The 17,770-nt window shown below is 40.3% G+C and overlaps 1 protein-coding gene across 13 annotated transcripts in view; it reads left to right on the top strand.

The window, feature by feature from the left end:
• EZH2 (enhancer of zeste 2 polycomb repressive complex 2 subunit) overlaps window positions 1-17,770 on the top strand; it is a 65,643-nt gene that overhangs the window by 12,592 nt on the left and 35,281 nt on the right. For 6 of the 13 annotated variants that reach the window (XM_025433739.3, XM_025433742.3, XM_025433745.3 and 3 more), the window contains 2 exons: window positions 13,666-13,789; window positions 14,389-14,517. In XM_025433739.3, coding sequence (XP_025289524.1) covers window positions 13,673-13,789; window positions 14,389-14,517 — 246 coding nt within the window. In that variant the 5' untranslated portion in view covers window positions 13,666-13,672. Of the gene's footprint in view, window positions 1-9,768; window positions 10,091-11,467; window positions 11,612-13,665; window positions 13,790-14,388; window positions 14,518-17,770 lie in introns of those variants that run through there. The other 7 variants (XM_025433743.3, XM_025433748.3, XM_025433751.3 and 4 more) reach the window with 3 other exon arrangements.

Consider the following 17,770-nt stretch of genomic DNA (forward strand, 5'->3'; position numbering starts at 1 on the left):
CAATAGACAATATCTTTGGTAAAACAAATACTGAAAAGTATCATTGGTTGTCAATTATACTGTAAAGTTTGAAGTTTTCCAGCAGCTCAGTGTCTTTATGTTCCTGATGGACCTTACGGATAGGAAACTCACAAAAAACGCTTGTAATTTATAACTGTCCCTACCTCTTTTACTTTCATCTTGTCCGTAAACTGTTAACTATTTTCAGCAAGAAAGTGAACTTCAGGGTGGAGATGAGCCCAAGAAGTTTCTGAAGGGTCTCACTCAGTGAGGAGTTCTGTTGGTGTCCACAGATGAAAGAAATGGCACTTGAAGACATTTTTCCCCGCTGTGGTGTACACTAAACTCAAATGCTGAAACCAGCTGATAACAGTCACTTGGTTGTAGGATGCCTGCAGACTCTGGGAGGTGCTGTAAATGCTTTGGGCTTAGTCTTTTTTTTTTTTTTTTTCCTAATTCTGTCTTCAGAATACAGAGGAAACTGCATCTCATTTGGGGGCTAGGACGTAAGGACAGGGTGCAGACAACAATAGTATGTATGTCAGCAGGGTTATGCATTGAAAAGTTCTAGGAAGATTCCAGATCATAAATACTTCTCTTTAGGCCCTAAACCAGCCTGTCTCTTGTCTACTATGAGGAATGCATCATTGCTTTTCTTTTGAGCACAGAGTTGTTGGTTCGTACTTCAGGGCCAGTGCTATCTGAAAAATACCCTTGAGCGCTGGACTTGAGTGGCTAACCACCGCATCGGAGGCAGGTGGAGTGGGCTGTGGGAGCTGCAGATTCCTGGCAGCTAGTTCCTGCACTTGTTGGCTGGAACAGTGCAATACAAGATCCTTTCTATTTACCTGACTCGAGTTTCTCTTAAAATTTTGCACAATGGATGTTATTAAATTTGTGTTAGATGTTGACTTATCAGAGGTGTAAGATTTAAAATCGACTTTCTAGAGGGAAGAACGTCTGGCATCAGACTTACCTACGTTTTTGCTTGTATCCAAACTTTTTTTTTTTAATTTTTATTTATTTTATGATAGTCACAGAGAGAGAGAGAGAGAGAGAGAGAGAGGCAGAGACACAGGCAGAGGGAGAAGCAGGCTCCATGCACCGGGAGCCCGACGTGGGATTTGATCCCGGGTCTCCAAGATCGCGCCCTGGGCCAAAGGCAGGCGCCAAACCACTGCGCCACCCAGGGATCCCCGTTTTTGCTTGTATCAACTAGTAGTGAATAGTATATATCTTAAATGAATAATATGTATTTTGTGTTGTCTTTGAATCATGAGTTATATATCATAGTTTTAGTTTCTGAGCCATAACTTTGTCTTTCATTTCCCTCCAGCAGTATTTCAGTTAAACTGAGTACACACCCAAAGAAAGGAGAGGTTTCAGCTAATAAAATGGATTTAGTATATTTTCAAAGAAGACTTTTATTTCTAAATGTCAATTTAATCTGTCTACTGTTGAAGCAAATTTGTTTTGTTTTTTTTAAAGATTTATTTATTAGAGAAAGCGGGAGTGGGAGGGGCTGAGAGAGAGGGAGAGAGTATCTTCAGTAGTGCTCAGTGCAGAGCCCCATGTGGTGCTGGATCTCACAACCTGAGCTAAAAACCAAGAGTCAGAGGCTTAACTGTCTGCACCACCCAGGTGCCCCTGTTGAAGCAAATTCTTGACATTTATGACATTTTTATTTATTTGTTTTTTATTGGAGTTCAGTTTGCCAACATATAGCATATCACCCAGTGCTCATCCCGTCAAGTGCCCCCCTCAGTGCCCATCACCCAGTTACCCCAACCCCCCGCCCACCTCCCTTGCCACTACCCTTTGTTTCCCAGCGTTAGGAGTCTCTCATGTTCTGTCATCCTTACTGATATATTCACTCATCTTCTCTCCTTTCCCCTTTATTCCCTTTCACTTTTTTATAGTGACCCAAATGAATGAGATCATATAATTCTCCACTTGGTTTACACTTGTGAAACTTTTTAAAAAAGTAATCTGTAATCTGTATGCCCAGTGTGGGACTTGAACTCAGGACTCTGAGTTCCACGGACAGAACTAGCCAGGCGCCCCCTCCAATTGGTTTAAATTTAGATGGCCATTTCTTTTCCAAGACATATCTTTGTAAACTGATAGCATTTCGGATAAACACAGGAATGCTGGTCTGTAGATTCCACGTTGAACTTGCAGTTGAGTTTACTCTTCTGCTGGAAGGAGGAGCGTGATCTTATTTTTGTGGAAAGTGCATTAGTGCAGAATCTACTCACTTTTGCTGTGACAATCAAGTCAGTGTTTTCTATTCTGCGGAGACTGCCATGTCACTATCATTTTCCTGTGCTGTTGAGCAGTACTGTGCCTTTTTTAGTACTCCTTCACTTCGAGCTACAAATAAGATCTGTATTTGCCCCCTTATTTTCTCCTGATCACTAGTCACTGGCTCATCTGTTTCCTAAAGACTCTTGAGCACAAACGCTGTTCATGATGCTTGCTCATCTGTAGCTGTATGTACAAGTGGTCTGCTAACGTTTAGGCACCGAGATGCCCGTCGTGTTACAGGATTTAGCATTTTCTGAATACTTCATAAATTCTGGTTGATAATACCTCTCATTTTGGTTTAAAGGACTTGGCCTCCCCAAGTCCTTCAAACCAAAACTTCAGAAGTTTCTTCTAGAGTTTTGCAGGTTGTTTGGGTGGAATACTTGGGTCCAGCACTAGTGAGCTTTTGTATATTTTTGTCATTTTTCTCCTAGATACAAATGGAGGCATTCTAGGAATTGAAAAGGTCCCTGAACAATATTTTTATTTTATCTTTCTTTTATGGGGGTAGGTTCAGGTCTCTATGAATGGGGCATTACTTGGTAGGATGAGGTGGTTTTAGGTTTTAGAATCAGAAGAGAGTGACCATGACCACTGATCCCTTCTTACAATGGTGAAGGGTGGGACAGATGGGTGAAGACAAGCAATTTGTTTAAAATGCATTTTGTTAGACACTAGTCTCTTGATTTGGCGCAGATGTATGGCATACTACCATTTAGATTCTATAGTTTGGCAGGGCAAAAGTATCCCCCGTTAAATAAGCTTCATATTGATTTTGTTTTTAGTTGCAAGAATGGTGATTTCTAGGCCTTCATTCTTCTAAATGTGTATTTTAGAAGTATATAATTTGAATATATTGCTCATTCTAGGTGCTTTGCTAGGCAAATGAAAAGGCAGGAATTGTTGCGATTTGATTTGTATGGTGTCTGGATACACTTACAGCGCAGCACTCTTCTGAGAGCATGGTCTGTGGACCTCAGAGAGCCTGTGAGGTTATCCTCGTCACAGTACTGAAATGTTCTTTGCCACTTTCTTTTCGTTCCTTCTTTTTCTTCCTTCCGTGTGTTGACATATGCACCAATGGTGGAAAAGCCATGGTAGGTTTTTGAAACCATTGATGCCTTAGCACTTGTGCTCCAAAACCCAAAAAACAAGACACCAAAAGGCAGTTCTAGGGAATGTTCTTGATGAAGTAATAAAAATTGTTAATTTTGTTAACTTGTGAGCCCGGGTGCACACTTTTGAAATGTTCTGTGCACCAAGATGGGGCCATGTGTAAATTGCTTCTGCTGCATACCAAAGCAGGATGGGTCTTAGGAACAGCACTGCACTGGCTGTGTTCTTCATGGAGAACGGTTTTGCTTGGAAGAGGGGTTGACAGACAGACTAAGATTATTCAGACGGGTATTTGGCAAGCACTTTTCAGTGAAAGGAGCCTTCAAGGAAATCAACAACTGTATTTGTCGCCGATGATAATGTTTTGAGCATTCAAGCAAAAATTAGGATTTTTGGAAAACTTGTATCTGTCACCGCGAACTTGACAGTTTCCCGATAAATACTTAAAAGACTTTTCAGATGAGATCGGTGGATTTACCAAATACGATTTTTGGAAATAATGTCAGTTTTGGGGAAATCTGCATAACCCCAGTGGGCCAGTATTTTTCAGATACGAGGAATGATGATCATATAAAACCATGCACAGGTTAAAGATCCATTCAAAGTGAATAGACCAATGAATTTTAACGTAGCAGAGTTCAAAAAGTTTATAATTTCAGATTCTACATTGCAACTAATCTTACAAATCTATCACTGCTTACTGAAGAATGGTGTTGTCTTGAGGAAAAGCTTGAATTGCAAGCTCAGCCACTATTTTCACAGAACAGTTTTGGTCTAATATCAAAGCATGAGAGTCACAATTACCTCAAAGGCTGTTCAAATAGTCTTCCATTTTCTAGCTAAATGCCTGTTTGGAAATGGATTTTCTTCATATTCTTTAACCAAAACAACATACTGGAACAGATTGAATGCAGAAGCAGATAAGATCCAGCTGTCTTCTATTAAGACGGATAGTAAAAATTGGCAAAACTGTAAAACCATACCACTCAGTGATTGTTTTTTTTTTTTAAAGGAAAGTAGTTTTTAAAATGTTATTTCTATTAACATGTAATAGGTTTGCTGTTACTATCTTTAAATGAGTTGATGTTTTAAAAATTCCTCAGCTAGTATTCTTAAGATCCTACATACCCATCGTTACAGCCCAGGTAAACTAAAGGGGTCCTGAGACCAGACACTTGTGAAGGATGGTGTGTTTCCTGTGAACTGCCCATCATTCTGTTTGTGCTAGGAAGGGCCCAGTAAGTAATTAACATCTGATAATCTGCATTCTAAGTTCCAACTTCTTTGTTGTTATAGTGGCTCACTTAAGGCCTCTTTTGATCCCCAAGGGCCCCCCTACCCCCAGTGTATATGGGCATCTGGATTTTTAATTTAATTAGTTAATTTATTTTTAGGTTTATTTTTGGATTTTTAATTTTAGTGTCTCTTGGTATCTCTTTCTTCATTCACATTGCCATCAACCTAGTCAGAGCTCAGATCACCTTATTCCTGAATTACTTCAATGCTCCAGTTTTTCCTAATATATTTTTCAAACTTGAGTGTTAAATGGGATCTGAGGGTTGCCTTGACCTTAATTTTCTTTATATGTTCCTTGAGAATGTATAGATAAAATCAAAGCAGAGTTACAAATGAAATATACTAGTCATATCAGCAACACATGTTTAATGATGCTGTTTGGTTAAAACTGAATAACCAACAGTAGAGCTTATAACAATGCCATAGCCTTGGGACCAGTTTTATAATGTTTCTTTAGTTTGGCTTACAAATACTAACACAGATAATGGCTATTTGCATAAACAGATTTTATAAAATGGCTTGTTAACTTCCAGAATAATCAGACCTCATAGTTAACCTGAACAGCGGCACCTAGCAATCTTTGAATACTAGTTTTAATGCCAGTTGATTATCCTGTCAAGCTGTATTGATCACTAGAGCATTGTGGAGTGGTGAGATCTATATTGGATATATACTTAATCCAATTATTTTGGAATCTTTACTGGGAAATATTGTGCTGTGTGTTTTACTTCTGGGTTTGCTGGTTGGTGGGGGTCTCGGTATCCCATTGGCTTTGTAACACAGGGAGGGTGCTAAGTGGTCCAGCCCAGGTTCCTTTGTTTGCGAGCTTATCATACCTGCTTTACCATACTTACCTGTTTGGTTTCTTTTATAGTGCTCAACATTGTCTGCCACACTAAAACATTTTCCTTTTTTTTTTTGGGTCATTTCCATCCAAGTAGATTGTAAGTTTTATGGGATTACAGAATTTTCTCTCTTTTATTTACTGCTGAGCTTTCAGTTTTTATAAATAATACCTGGTATGTGTTGAATGAGTAAATGTATATTATACGACACTTCTCTCTATTCAAACTCTAAACTCAAATGCTCTTTTTCTGTGTCAGGTGCTTAATGCTGTGTTCCCCGCTGGGGCAGAGAGACGATTCTCTGACCATCTTAAGCACAGCTAAAATGGACTTGAGTTTTATGGAATCCTTTTGTTTCGGCTGATCAGTGCACGTGTAATCGGGGCACGATTACTTTCGTTGGTTCAGGTTCTGTGTTTTGCTTAGTGCAGCCTAAATGTGCGTTATCTCTTTAAGTAGACACCATCTTAAGGCATTTATGGAGGGTTTTTTCCTTTTAAATTGTTCAAGTATAATGTTAATCTGAGTTTTAAAATAGTACAATTGTACGTGTGAATTTTCCCCTCAATTTTGTTTTAAGGTTCGTAAAAGTACCAGCTGCCTTAATTACTGCCTGTTCTTTTTAATTTTTTTTCCTTAAGATTTATTTATTTATTTATTTATTTATTTATTTATTTATTTATTTATTTATTTTAGAGAGAGTGAGCTCACGTGCTGTGGTGGGGAGGGCAGGGGGGAGAGTCTTAAGCAGATTCTGGGCTTGAGCCTGGAGCCTGACTTGGGGCTGGATCTTCCACCCTGAGGAGTGGAAACCAAGAGCTGCTTAACCGACTGAGCCACCTAGGTGTCCCTTGACTTGATGTTTTTCCAGATTTCTAATCATTGGTGCGTTTTTTTGTCCCCCTCCCTTAACATTTTCTATCACATTTGGACATTTTTTATGTGTTTTCGTTCTGTTTATCATTTTTAAAAGTGGGTGTCATTTATTTTTAAAATTTACGTATTTAAAATTATTTAAGATAAAGGTTTTTTTTTTTTTTTTTTTTTTTTTTTTTTTTTAAGATTTCTGTTTTTAAATAATCTCTACACCCAGCTTGGGGCTCAAACTTAAAACCCTGAGATTGAGAGTCACATGCTGTATCAGCTGAGCCAACCAGGCACCCCAAAAGTGGAGGGGATTTTAAAAGTGAATGTTTTTACATTGGGTGGTTGTATAACTTACTCGTCTCTCTTTTCTTTTTAAACTTTATTTTGGAATAAGTTTAGATTTCTGTAACCTTGGTACATTTTTAAAAATGTAGAAACCGACACCAGTATGTTACTGTTAATTAAACTAGAGACTTTATTTGGATTTTACCAGTTTTGTGTCCTGGGATCCAGGCCAGGGCACCACGCAGCACTTAGTTATCTCCTCAGGCCTTCAGACTTCGATGGTTCCTTAAACTCCTCTTGTTTTCATGACCTCATGATAGTTTTGAGGACTATTATCAGGTATTTTGTAGAAGTGTCCTTCGGTATGGGTTTGTCTGATGTGTTTGTGTGCTAAGACTGAGGTGTGGGTTCTGAGGTTTTGGGTGAAGAAGGCCACAGAGGTGAAATGTCCCTCTTCCCTCATGTTGAGCGGCACACGACGGCAATGTGGCTTGTCCCTCATCTTTTATCCATCATTGTTTGGTGTGAGGTGGTGCCTTCTGGGCTTCTCTGCGGTGATGTTACTGTTTCCCATGCCAGGCTCTCTGCCATGGAAGTGAGTTACTGAGTCCAGGCCCTGCTCAGGGGGAAGGGACCTGAGGTCAGGCTCCCAGGTTAGAGAGGTATACATATGTCATTATTTGGAATTCCCTGTAAGGAGGACTGCCCCTCTTCTCCCGTTTACTTATTAATTACTTATTTATTTTATGGACTCCTGGATACTTGTTCATTCGGTTGTAATACAATACCATTGTGATTTATTTTGCTCTTTCTTCAGCTTGTTGCAGCCTTGGGTGAGCTAGAACGTAGCCTGGCCTCAGAATCTGTGTAGACCTAACACTGGAGTGATGGCAGGAGGTGAAATCTTGTCTGTCTGGAGTCCTTAGTGCAGCAGTATGGCTGTGCCACGGGGACCCCTCACTCTTGGTCTTCTTTTCGAGGTGCATTGCCTTTATTTCCCCTTGGGCATAAGATCTGCTTCTCAGATAATTGATTTTTACCTCTTACCAAGGGTAGTATCTATATGTCGAAATTCTCTTTATATGTTTTTCCCTTACCTACAAAGATTAATTACTGTTAATTTATTTTTGAGTTTATTAAAGCAGTGGGTTTTAACTTAAGAAATAAATGAGGGGCATTTGGGTGGCTTGCAGGGTTGGGTGGCTCAGTTGGTTAAGAGGCTGGCTCTTGATTTTTGGCTCTGGTTGTGATCTCAGGGTCCTGGGATTAAGCCCTGCCCTGGGCTTCGAGATCAGTGCTCAGTAGTGAGTCTGCTTGAGGGTACTTTCTCTCCCTCTGCCCTTTCTTCCTGCTTGTGTGCTCTCACGCTCTCTCTCAAATAAATCTTAAAAAAAAAAAAAAAAAAAAAAAAGGAACTGGGGTCCTTGGCTGGCTCAGTCAGTAGAGTATGAGGTTTGATCTCGGGGTTATGAGTTCTAGCCCCATGTTGGGCACAGAGCTCAACCTAAAAAAATAAAATTGTTAAATGAGATGAGCAGCTGCCCTCAAAGAATCTTAAACATAAGCACTGCTGCAGACTGGCAGTTTTTCAAAGTTGGCAATTTAATGGCTCACTGTGAAGTAAAAAAAGACATTTTAGTTATGGATGGACATCAAGAATATTGGAATCGTATTACTTAAATTTTGTTAGGTTTGGATTTGACCTTATAGAGTCTGGTAGTCAGTAAAGAGTCAGAGTTCATGCTATTAATTTAGTTAGGGAGGATGAGTAGTACATGTAGTTTATTATTTAGTTTTCTTAAGACAAGTAGAAAACAGAACCCTGCAAGACTAAATAGGCACTAGCACGTGCCTTGAGCCATCATTTAGGAATGAAGAACCTTTAAAGAAAGGCCTCAAGGGAACTGAAAATGCCTAGGGAATTTATTTTTAATTCTTCGTCATTGGTCACTGAGTAAGGAGGGGCAGGGGTACCAACCCAAGGAAAGGCCCCTCACAAGTTGGACCTAAGAGAGAGCGGAATGCTCGTTCTTTAGGCTTTGTGTCCTGGTCCCCTGAGGGGTGGAGATGTGTCTCCTGGCACATCACAGGGGCCGTAGAAACCTGAGAGGATGGAGGAAGCTCCTTACCAGGTGGGCAGGACTGCTGTAATTGGTGTCTCTGGTGATGTCCTTGATGAGGTGATGTCCTTGGTGAGGAAATGGTCACCAGAACACATTTTCTGTTAATTCAGGCATTATTGTATGTGTAGTCTCAATACCAAGAATATATCTCAGACCGCTTTATATTTCATGTGGCAAGAAAACCTTATCCAGACCGGTTTAAGAAAAAAAAAAAAAAAAAGCGTTTCTTAGCTTATGTAACTGAATGTTCTAGAGTTGGGTTTGGCAAAGCTCGCCCAGTTCAGGGCTCGCTCAGTGAGGTGATTAGAGTCCATTTCTTGGTTTTGGGTGTTTTTTCTTTTTTGTCATTGACTTTTTTTTTGCAGACTCTTCTCTCAGGCTTGCGGAGAGAGAGCATGAGATTGGCTTCCAGTGATTGTTGGGGCATTGTATATCCAGGTTCGAATCTAAGTGGAAAAGAGTGCGCATTCTTGTCCTGACTTAGCAGGGAGCCTCCTGAAATCTTCCCTGTGACCAGACCAGTCTGATCATTTATCTAGTGTGTACTGGTGCCTGTCAGCAGGGAGCGGTGTGCCCTGGCACCCTGTGGATGGTAGTCCTCAGAGAAGGGTTGGTGAGCTGATGCGGGTGGCACAGACACCTTGTCTGCTCTGGTGGGACAGAGCGGGGTTACAAGGGCAATGGAGTTCAGGATATTAGGATAAAGAGACTGTGAACTATGTATTTTTCCTTACTTTCCTTATGTAACCTGTATCTGTGTTATTTTGTAAGGTTCTGCTGCATTGTACAAAGGTTTTGATGGTCTCCTGCCATAATTTGCTTTGTCTTTTGAATTAAAGAATACCTGTTAAAAAAAAAAAAAAAAAAAAAAAAAAAAAGAATACCTGTTGTTTGGGTTTTACTGTATATGGATAGAGTCTTGTTTTAATGATTAGAGTTGTACTGTTTTGAGTAAGAGAAGTCCTTTTCATACCCTGGATAAAAATCCCCCTAGTGCCATTTCACCTATGAAACTAACAAATCTTTTGAATGAGAAATGTAAAAATTGGGTGTATTCACAAATCCTCATTCATTTAGTGGCTCGTTATTCTAATAGAGGCTTTTTTCTGCCAACATGTAGATATTTGGAACTGGATTCTAATACTGGGCAGTGGTATGGTGGAAATCAGAAGACCTGATTCGAGGCTGCCATTCGTGGGAAGGGTGCGGGGCTGGCTGACATTTGGAGGCTTACTGCTTGCTCAGCACTAGGTGAGGCAGTGTGTTTGGTGTTTGTAACCAACTTGGAGGTACTGGTGTTATCCCTATAGTTTGGAAAAGATCCTTAAGGTAATATCAATTTCCTTAGTAAGAAGAAATCCCAAACGCTCCAGGTTTTATACTCAGGATATCCTCTCTTGATTGGTAGGGCTTCTGGACCATGGGGTCTGAGTCATCCCTGAGACTCCTCTTCCTTGGGGCTTTTGTGGTAGTGGGGTGCATTTTCATGCCCACTCACAGGAGGCCCCACCCTTCCTTTTCATACTTCGTGGCATACCTAGACTTCATGAACAGTTCACCATTAATGTTCGTTAGGAGATGTGTTCTGTTTTTGTTTGTTTTAAAATGTATTTGCCAGGCACACAGCCAGGCTCTGAGATCTTATAAATGAGTAAGAATGGTTCTTGCTCCTGAAGAACTTACAGTGACAGTGGGGATGAATTGGAATGAAAAATATGAAAACATTTTTTTTTTGAAAACATGATTTTAATATATTGTAAATGCTGTGAAAGTGGGTTTATTTTATGTAAACCAGTCTTCTAAATGGTGACTTAAATTTTATTACTTTTTAGTAGACCAGCCTACTTATCCCTATGTATTCAAAGAATGGTCCACACATTTTTAGATCTATTTCTTAGGTTGCCTTTTTTTTTTTTTTTTAAGATTTTATTATTTATTCATTGAGAGACAGGCAGAGACACAGGCAGAGGGAGAAGCAGCCTCCCTGTGGGGAGCCCCGATGTGGGACTCAATCCCAGGACCCCGGGACTACGCCCTGAGCCGAAGGCAGTTGTTCAACCACTGAGCCACCAAGGTGCCCCTATTTCTTAGGTTGTTCAGAGGTTATGATCCTTATATTTGAATCCATAGGTGAGTTACCATGCTTTTTCTTATTTCATCTCTATTGTGCATATTGACCAGATAATCCTATAGTTTCATAGCTTCACTTTTATACTTCTGTATCTGGAAGAGCTGTGTGAAACTTAGAAACGTAGAAATTTTTCCGTACACGCTGTCTTACAGAGATGCTGGTTCTAGAATAATTTGAAAAGTGGTGGTGTTGACCTTGCAGCTTGTACAGTTTTGGTCAGAGAGACTATTTTGTTGTGACATAATTGACCAAAGACGTTGTCGCTCATGGTGGGAGTGCCATGGAAGGCACTCAGAATATCTGGCAAGGCGAGTTCTAGTGTGCAGACATGGGATGCACACCTCTTCACCAAGCACATAAGATGCGCATCTTACAGAGATGAGCCAGGGTCACATCCGTCTTGCCCCACATCCCTGCTCCAGGGTTCGGCAGGTGCGGGCGGGGCCCAGGGGTGCTGCTGCCAGGGCCCAGGAATTTGTCAGAGCAGTAGATGCACTAGTTGTGATTAGTCTGTGAGCTAATGAAGCAAGATAATCCCTTTTTATCTGATGGTTCTCCCTGCTAGTTCCTAGGCCTTTGAAGCGCTACACGGCTGAAAAGAATTTGCATAGAATTACTTGAGCTCCTCTGTTAAGTAGCAGGTAAGAAAGCAAAGGAATGGCATGGAGGTTTCTTAAATAACCACCCCCCCACCCCCCCACCCCCGTCTTTTTGGCCTCCCTCACCATCTTCTGTCTTCCTCACTTTGTACTTTGCCTCAGAGATGGGGTCGTCTTCCTCCGTCCAGTCTTTTCAGGTCACACTTAGAACCTTTTCAGTTATATCTCTGTGGCCTCATCCGACCGACTTGGCTCAAGTTCTGAAATCTCTTCATTCTTCTCATTCCCTCAGTGGTGTCTCCAGCTGGCTAGGTGTCCCTCTCTGTTAGTGGAATCTGCCAGCTGGACCTCTTGGCCTTCAGAGCCCCATCTCCAGCCGTCCTCCTGCTCATACCTTAGGGTCAGAGTCTCTTCTGATCTTTCTTGGCCTTTTGAAATCCAGCTCAACTTCTAAGGTTCTGTTAACACCTTTCCTGCCACTCCCCACCCCCGGAATTTTTCCTGTATATCTCCTATTCTGTTTTCTTGTTTTCAGCCTTGTTAGGTGGCACCTAAGCTCCATCAGGGCAAGTTCTGTGTCATTGATCTTTGTATGTTCAGGGCCTGGTTCCTAGTACTCGATGGTTATCCAGTGCTTATCTTGCCCCTCTTTCAGCCAGAGTAGTCCACGAGGCTGCTTTCCTTGTCTCTGGTGGGAGGCTATCCTGACAGGAAGTTACCCACTGACCTCTGGGCTGCCGCCCTCTAAATCTTGTCTCTTTAGGCGGTTTCTCTGTGCCCAAGGGTTTTATGTGGACAGGTAAATGAGGTTCTACTCTGTTACCAGGTATTCAAGCCAGAATATCATCCACTCCATTTTTTTTTTTTTAAGATTTTATTTATTTATTAGAGCACAAAAAGAGGGAGCAACAGGCAGAGGCAGAAGGAAAGGGAGAAGCCGGCTCTTTGCTGAGCAGGGAGCCTGAGATCATGACCCGAGCTGAAGGCAGATGCTTAACCCACTGAGCCACCCAGGTGCCCCTGTCCAGTCATATATAAGCCATCACCAAATTTTCTGTTAAGTGACTCTTGAATTCCTTTGCTTTACTTTTATCACCACTGTGGTGGGGGAAGCTACCCTCCTCTCTTGTGCGAATGCTGTGCTGCAGTCCTAACCTCCTCTATTGGTCACCTGCTCTTTCTAGAATGTCAGTCTCCCCCTTCTCTTTTATTTAAAACATTCTGGCTTTCCTTTGCTCTTAGATAAATTTACAGCAAACATCCTTAATGCAGCCCTTTGTACTTTCTGGCAGAGAGAATGTCCTAATTTTTTAGGATACAAGTATGATTTTTATACTTTGAGAGGTGAATGTTCTAGAAGGGGACACTTGTTTAGACTTAAAATGGGGACTCTGTACTTAGGCATCTGGGGAACTATAGGCTGTCCCCACGTTTAAGCGTAATTGGTTACCTAGAGCCTGCAACTGAAGATAAGCCTGGAGAATTTGCTTGGCATTTGCTGCATTTTTGGTTTGCTAGTGGAAAAACCCCTCGTGTGAGTAAAAGGGGCACAAGAGGCAAAAGTACAGACTTTTATCACAGTGTTTAAGGTGAGAAGCCTGGTAAAAAGTGTGTGCAGGGGGAATGCTTTAGTTTGTACATTCGTTATACTGTGTATTTTTTACTTTTAGTTCTGTATGTAAATTTTACATTTTCAGATTTCTCTTTTTCAATCATATTCTTCATTTATGCTAACTTGATGAAAAACTTAGAGTATGTGTCTACATGTGTGGATCTCATAGGCTGAAAACTAGCATGTTATAGTATGCTTAATTTCTGTAATGGGATCACGTTTCTGTAAAGACGGCTGCTTTTTAGGAGTGGAAAACCTTTGTCAATAAAAATCTCTCCTAAAAGTTGTATTAAATAAAAACTCATATTTTGGATGAAATGTTTTAAGGATAAAACCCCACAACTCGAATGAGCATCCTTGCAAATGTCATCAGTGTCATGTATTGTTTATTTTGCTGATTGTTAGTTTGCTGGGGATTAAAACACAAATGATCATATTCAGGCTGGTTAGATTAGTGATTTTAATATGAAACCATTGCTTTTAGAATAATCATGGGCCAGACTGGGAAGAAATCTGAGAAGGGACCTGTTTGTTGGCGCAAGCGTGTAAAATCAGAGTACATGCGGCTGCGGCAGCTCAAGAGGTTCAGGCGGGCTGACGAAGTTAAGGTACAGCTTTATCTTTTGTGAAGCACACCTACGGTTAAGGGTAGTTCCCCGCCCCGCCCCCCAAAGATAAGTTTCAATTTGCAAGGGTCCATTTTCAGCCAAGGTCATATTTATAGTAAGATACATGAAGGCTTGGAAGCCAAGGGCCTTGATCTGTCTTAATTAACATAAAGATTGTCCCAGGCACAGTAATGGGAATGGAAAGATTGAAATCTAATGGCCAGTCAATCTGCTTAGAAATCACTATCTTTTTAGTGTATCTTTTGTATTACACGTGCAGATTTGGGACCCAAATATAAAGGAATGTGTTTCATGGTTTTATGTTTCTAAAGTCATTGTGATTTTGTTTTTATATGATGTTAACAAAGAAAGGATGCAATGATTTTCTGTTCCCTGCCCACTCTTAGTAAAATAATAGGTGTGGTGCTTCTATGTGATTCGAATGTGGGAAGCCACAGTTTAGTGTAAAATCTGTATGTGTTTGAAGGAACGCTCCTGATATTTTTGAGAAATCACTAGATGTTAACTTGCATTAGAGATACTACACATTTTCTAACGATGAACAATTTCTCTTCTCCTCTCCTTCATTTTTTTTAAAGAGTATGTTTAGTTCCAATCGTCAGAAAATTTTGGAAAGAACGGAAATCTTAAACCAAGAATGGAAACAGCGAAGGATACAGCCTGTGCACATCCTGACTTCTGTGAGCTCATTGCGCGGGACCAGGGAGGTTGGTTAACTCACGCACTGTAGTAATTATCGGTGCATTCTGGTGTTTGCTCTTGCAATGTTGGTTGGTTATTGATAGGAAGTCATTCACCTCAGGATGTCCGTCTTTTTATTGCTCTTTTAGTGACTGCCTCAGGCCACTACTAGCTGTCCCTATAAGAGAGCTGTAGTGTTTAGCATATATTTTACTGTTACCAGGTAGGTTCATAGATTTTTGAGGATTGTTGGTTAAAAAAAACTTTTAACTTTAATACTCTTTAATGGCTTCATCAGATCACTGTTTAGAGCAAGGCTTTCTGACTCATAGTTGTCTTTTTTTTGGTCCCTTCTGAATTAGCCATGCTATAAGAAATATTTCCTTTTCATTCATATTCATAGACTAAGAAAGTTATTTATTATTTGAACATTTTGTTCAAATTCTGCAGCTCTCTAAGAATTTTTAAATTCAGTATTGAGATCAGAAGTCCTTTTTTATAGTATTTTTTAAAAGAAAGATCTTTGGAATAGGTCTTAATCCTATTTCGAAAAGAAGGCCATACATGTATGGCAGATTTTATAATTAAATGGCACATAAAACACAGTGGCAGCAAAATGAAAAGGTGGCAGAAGCCTGGGGCACCTGGATGGCTCAGTCGGTTAAGCGGCCGACTCTTGATCTCAGCTCAGGTCTTGATCTTAGGGTTATGAGTTCAAGCCCCGTGTTGGGCTCCACGCTGAGCACGGAGCCGTTTTTAAAAAAAAAGAAAATGGCAAAAGCTGAAAAACAGCATAGGACGGATCAGTAGGGTTTGGGTAAAGCACTGTGGTATAAGTACCTGTCATATACAGGAAAACATGGTATAGGAGGGGGAATGTTACTGGAATGGGTGCCTAAACAAGAAGGAGGAAGAAAGTTATTTGGGATTTAAGTTAAACTGCACAGTGGATGGTTGTTTCTCTGTCTAAACGGAGGAAACACCTAGACAGTGGGATCTATGCTATAATGTTTTCAGTGACGATATGATACTTATGAAAAATTGTAATATGAAGTAATTTGTTAGTGCATGAGACACCCTGGCCTTGGAGACTTGTCAGTACTGTCACAGTAGCATGGTCCTAGTGATGATCGTGATCATGCTGTGATGGTCTTGGAGACCCATGACTTGGAATGGTTCTTAGTCATTTATTCATTTTGTCAGGTAACAGCTCTTTAAAGCTTGGGCTTGCAGTTGTATAAATATATATCCTGTGCTGCTAACACTTTCCACACCATCTGGGACAGGTCAGGGACTACATATTAGAGGTAAATGACTTTGTGTTAATATACTAAGGGTGGAAGGGATTTGTTTCTACACTAGTTAGAAAGTTCTCAAAGGGAGAAAGGATGGGGCTTCTCAGTAGTTCTTTCAAAAGTTTTATCTGTGGTGACCATTTAGAAATTTTGAGGGTAAAGGAGAAGGAAACTTTTCTTCTCATTGGAAGAATAAATCTTATTCTAAAGTAAAATTTGGAGAAATAAGTAGGCACACATGGAATACTTAAGTTTTGCCACCCATTACGACTCCGAATGCTACCGAAAGCCCATCTGACACTTATAAGTAAAAGTTAACAGCAGTAATGATTTCCGGCCGGTGGTAGGTACTGTGCACACACATGAACCTTCTTTAATCTTTGTGACAGTTGTATTAGGCCTTTTTCTCCCTGGACAAGGACACTGGGCTTCGGAATACTAGTCAGCTTGCTCCAGTGATCTGATGTGGGCCCAGAAGAGCACCGCTTTGCTCAGACACCTTAGGAAATGAGTAAAGGTCATGGTTGATATACAGCTTGAATTGTTCGTAATATAATTGCAAGTACAATTAATTCAAATTAATATTGACTAATTGAATTTTGCTTTTCGTTTTGTCAAATGGAGAGAAATCATTGAATGTAAAGATCTCTAACTTTGTAATGTGAGTTTATGTGAGAAGTTGTAAGAAGAAATGAGAATTGTAATAAAACAAAATTGTTTTCTAAACTTAGTACCCCATGCAGGTTGAGAAAAACCATTTTCACAAAATAGGAGGGGAAGGAGGGAATTCATCCCTTGCCTCAGGAACTCAAGTGACCTGGTCAAGGCTGTTAGTTTTTGAGCTACTCTTGGTAGCTGATTCTGCTCAAGTGATTCATCTTTTACTTCCCAACCTCCAAGCACCTTTAAAACCATCATCACTGACTTCAGGAAGCTGCACGTTTATACAGTTTGTGATAAGCTTTTTGGTATTCTCATAATAAAAATAATAAAATTTTAAGACTGAGAAGGACTTTAATGATATCTGTCTAATCTCCTTACTTTGTAGATGAGACTGTATCCCTGTTTATTTTTCTGCAGTTTGAGCATTCTCAGCTGTCTGTCAATTTCTTTTATATGCTTTAAAAGTTGGAGCCCGAAGTAGGTCAGAAGCAGGAGGATAAATAAAAGTTAGTGTGTTTTGCAAAGACTTTCCTAGTAGTAGGCTTGGCAGGAGTTCAGACTGCAGTGTCGGTCCAAACACCTAAAGTCTGTGGCTTTCAACATTGGGAAGTGCTGTTATAACATTGTTTTAATTAACTGCTTATTTTTATAAGCCGATCCTTTGTAAGTGCTGTCTTTGTTTAAATCCTTTGCGGCCTGAGGACCGTTCAACGACAGTTTTCATTTTTTCACTCAGTTCTACTTTAATCCCTTCTGTGCGTGTAAAGTAGATGTGCTCAGTTTTAAAATGACTGGTTTTTATCTAGGTTATTTTAGTGAAGAACGGCTGGCAAAGGTCACTCTCTGATCTAACGAAGCGGCTGCCGTAGATGCTGATTCAGATCTAGTGAGCCCTGCAGTTGAACTCAGAGACCCTGTCTTCACTATAGTGTTTTCTTAACGTATGTTTTGAAGATAACTTGTGGGTGCTTATTTTTTGGTGTTGAGGTTACAGAACCTAAGCGGTGTTGCCTATGCAGTTTTTATACATTATGTGTCAATATTTTTCTTTATAAGCTACTCCTGACTCCTGACTTCTTGTAGGCAGTGATGGTATATTTTACATTTATTTCCTTTGCTCTTCAGTTAATCTCTTTAAGGAACATTCACCTTAGAAACGTCACCAAGTGATAAACACAGACCAAGGGATGCACACCTTACTGATAGGGTTTGTGGTTGTTTTTAAAAACCATGGCTTCTAGGTGACTTTCATTACTTTGTCTTATCGGTAAAACACTTTATCTTCTGTAAGTCTTCACGTCGGTAGTCCTGTTCTTCAATG

Source organism: Canis lupus, chromosome 16, assembly GCF_003254725.2.
Source record: "Canis lupus dingo isolate Sandy chromosome 16, ASM325472v2, whole genome shotgun sequence".
Taxonomy (NCBI): Eukaryota; Metazoa; Chordata; class Mammalia; order Carnivora; family Canidae; genus Canis; species Canis lupus.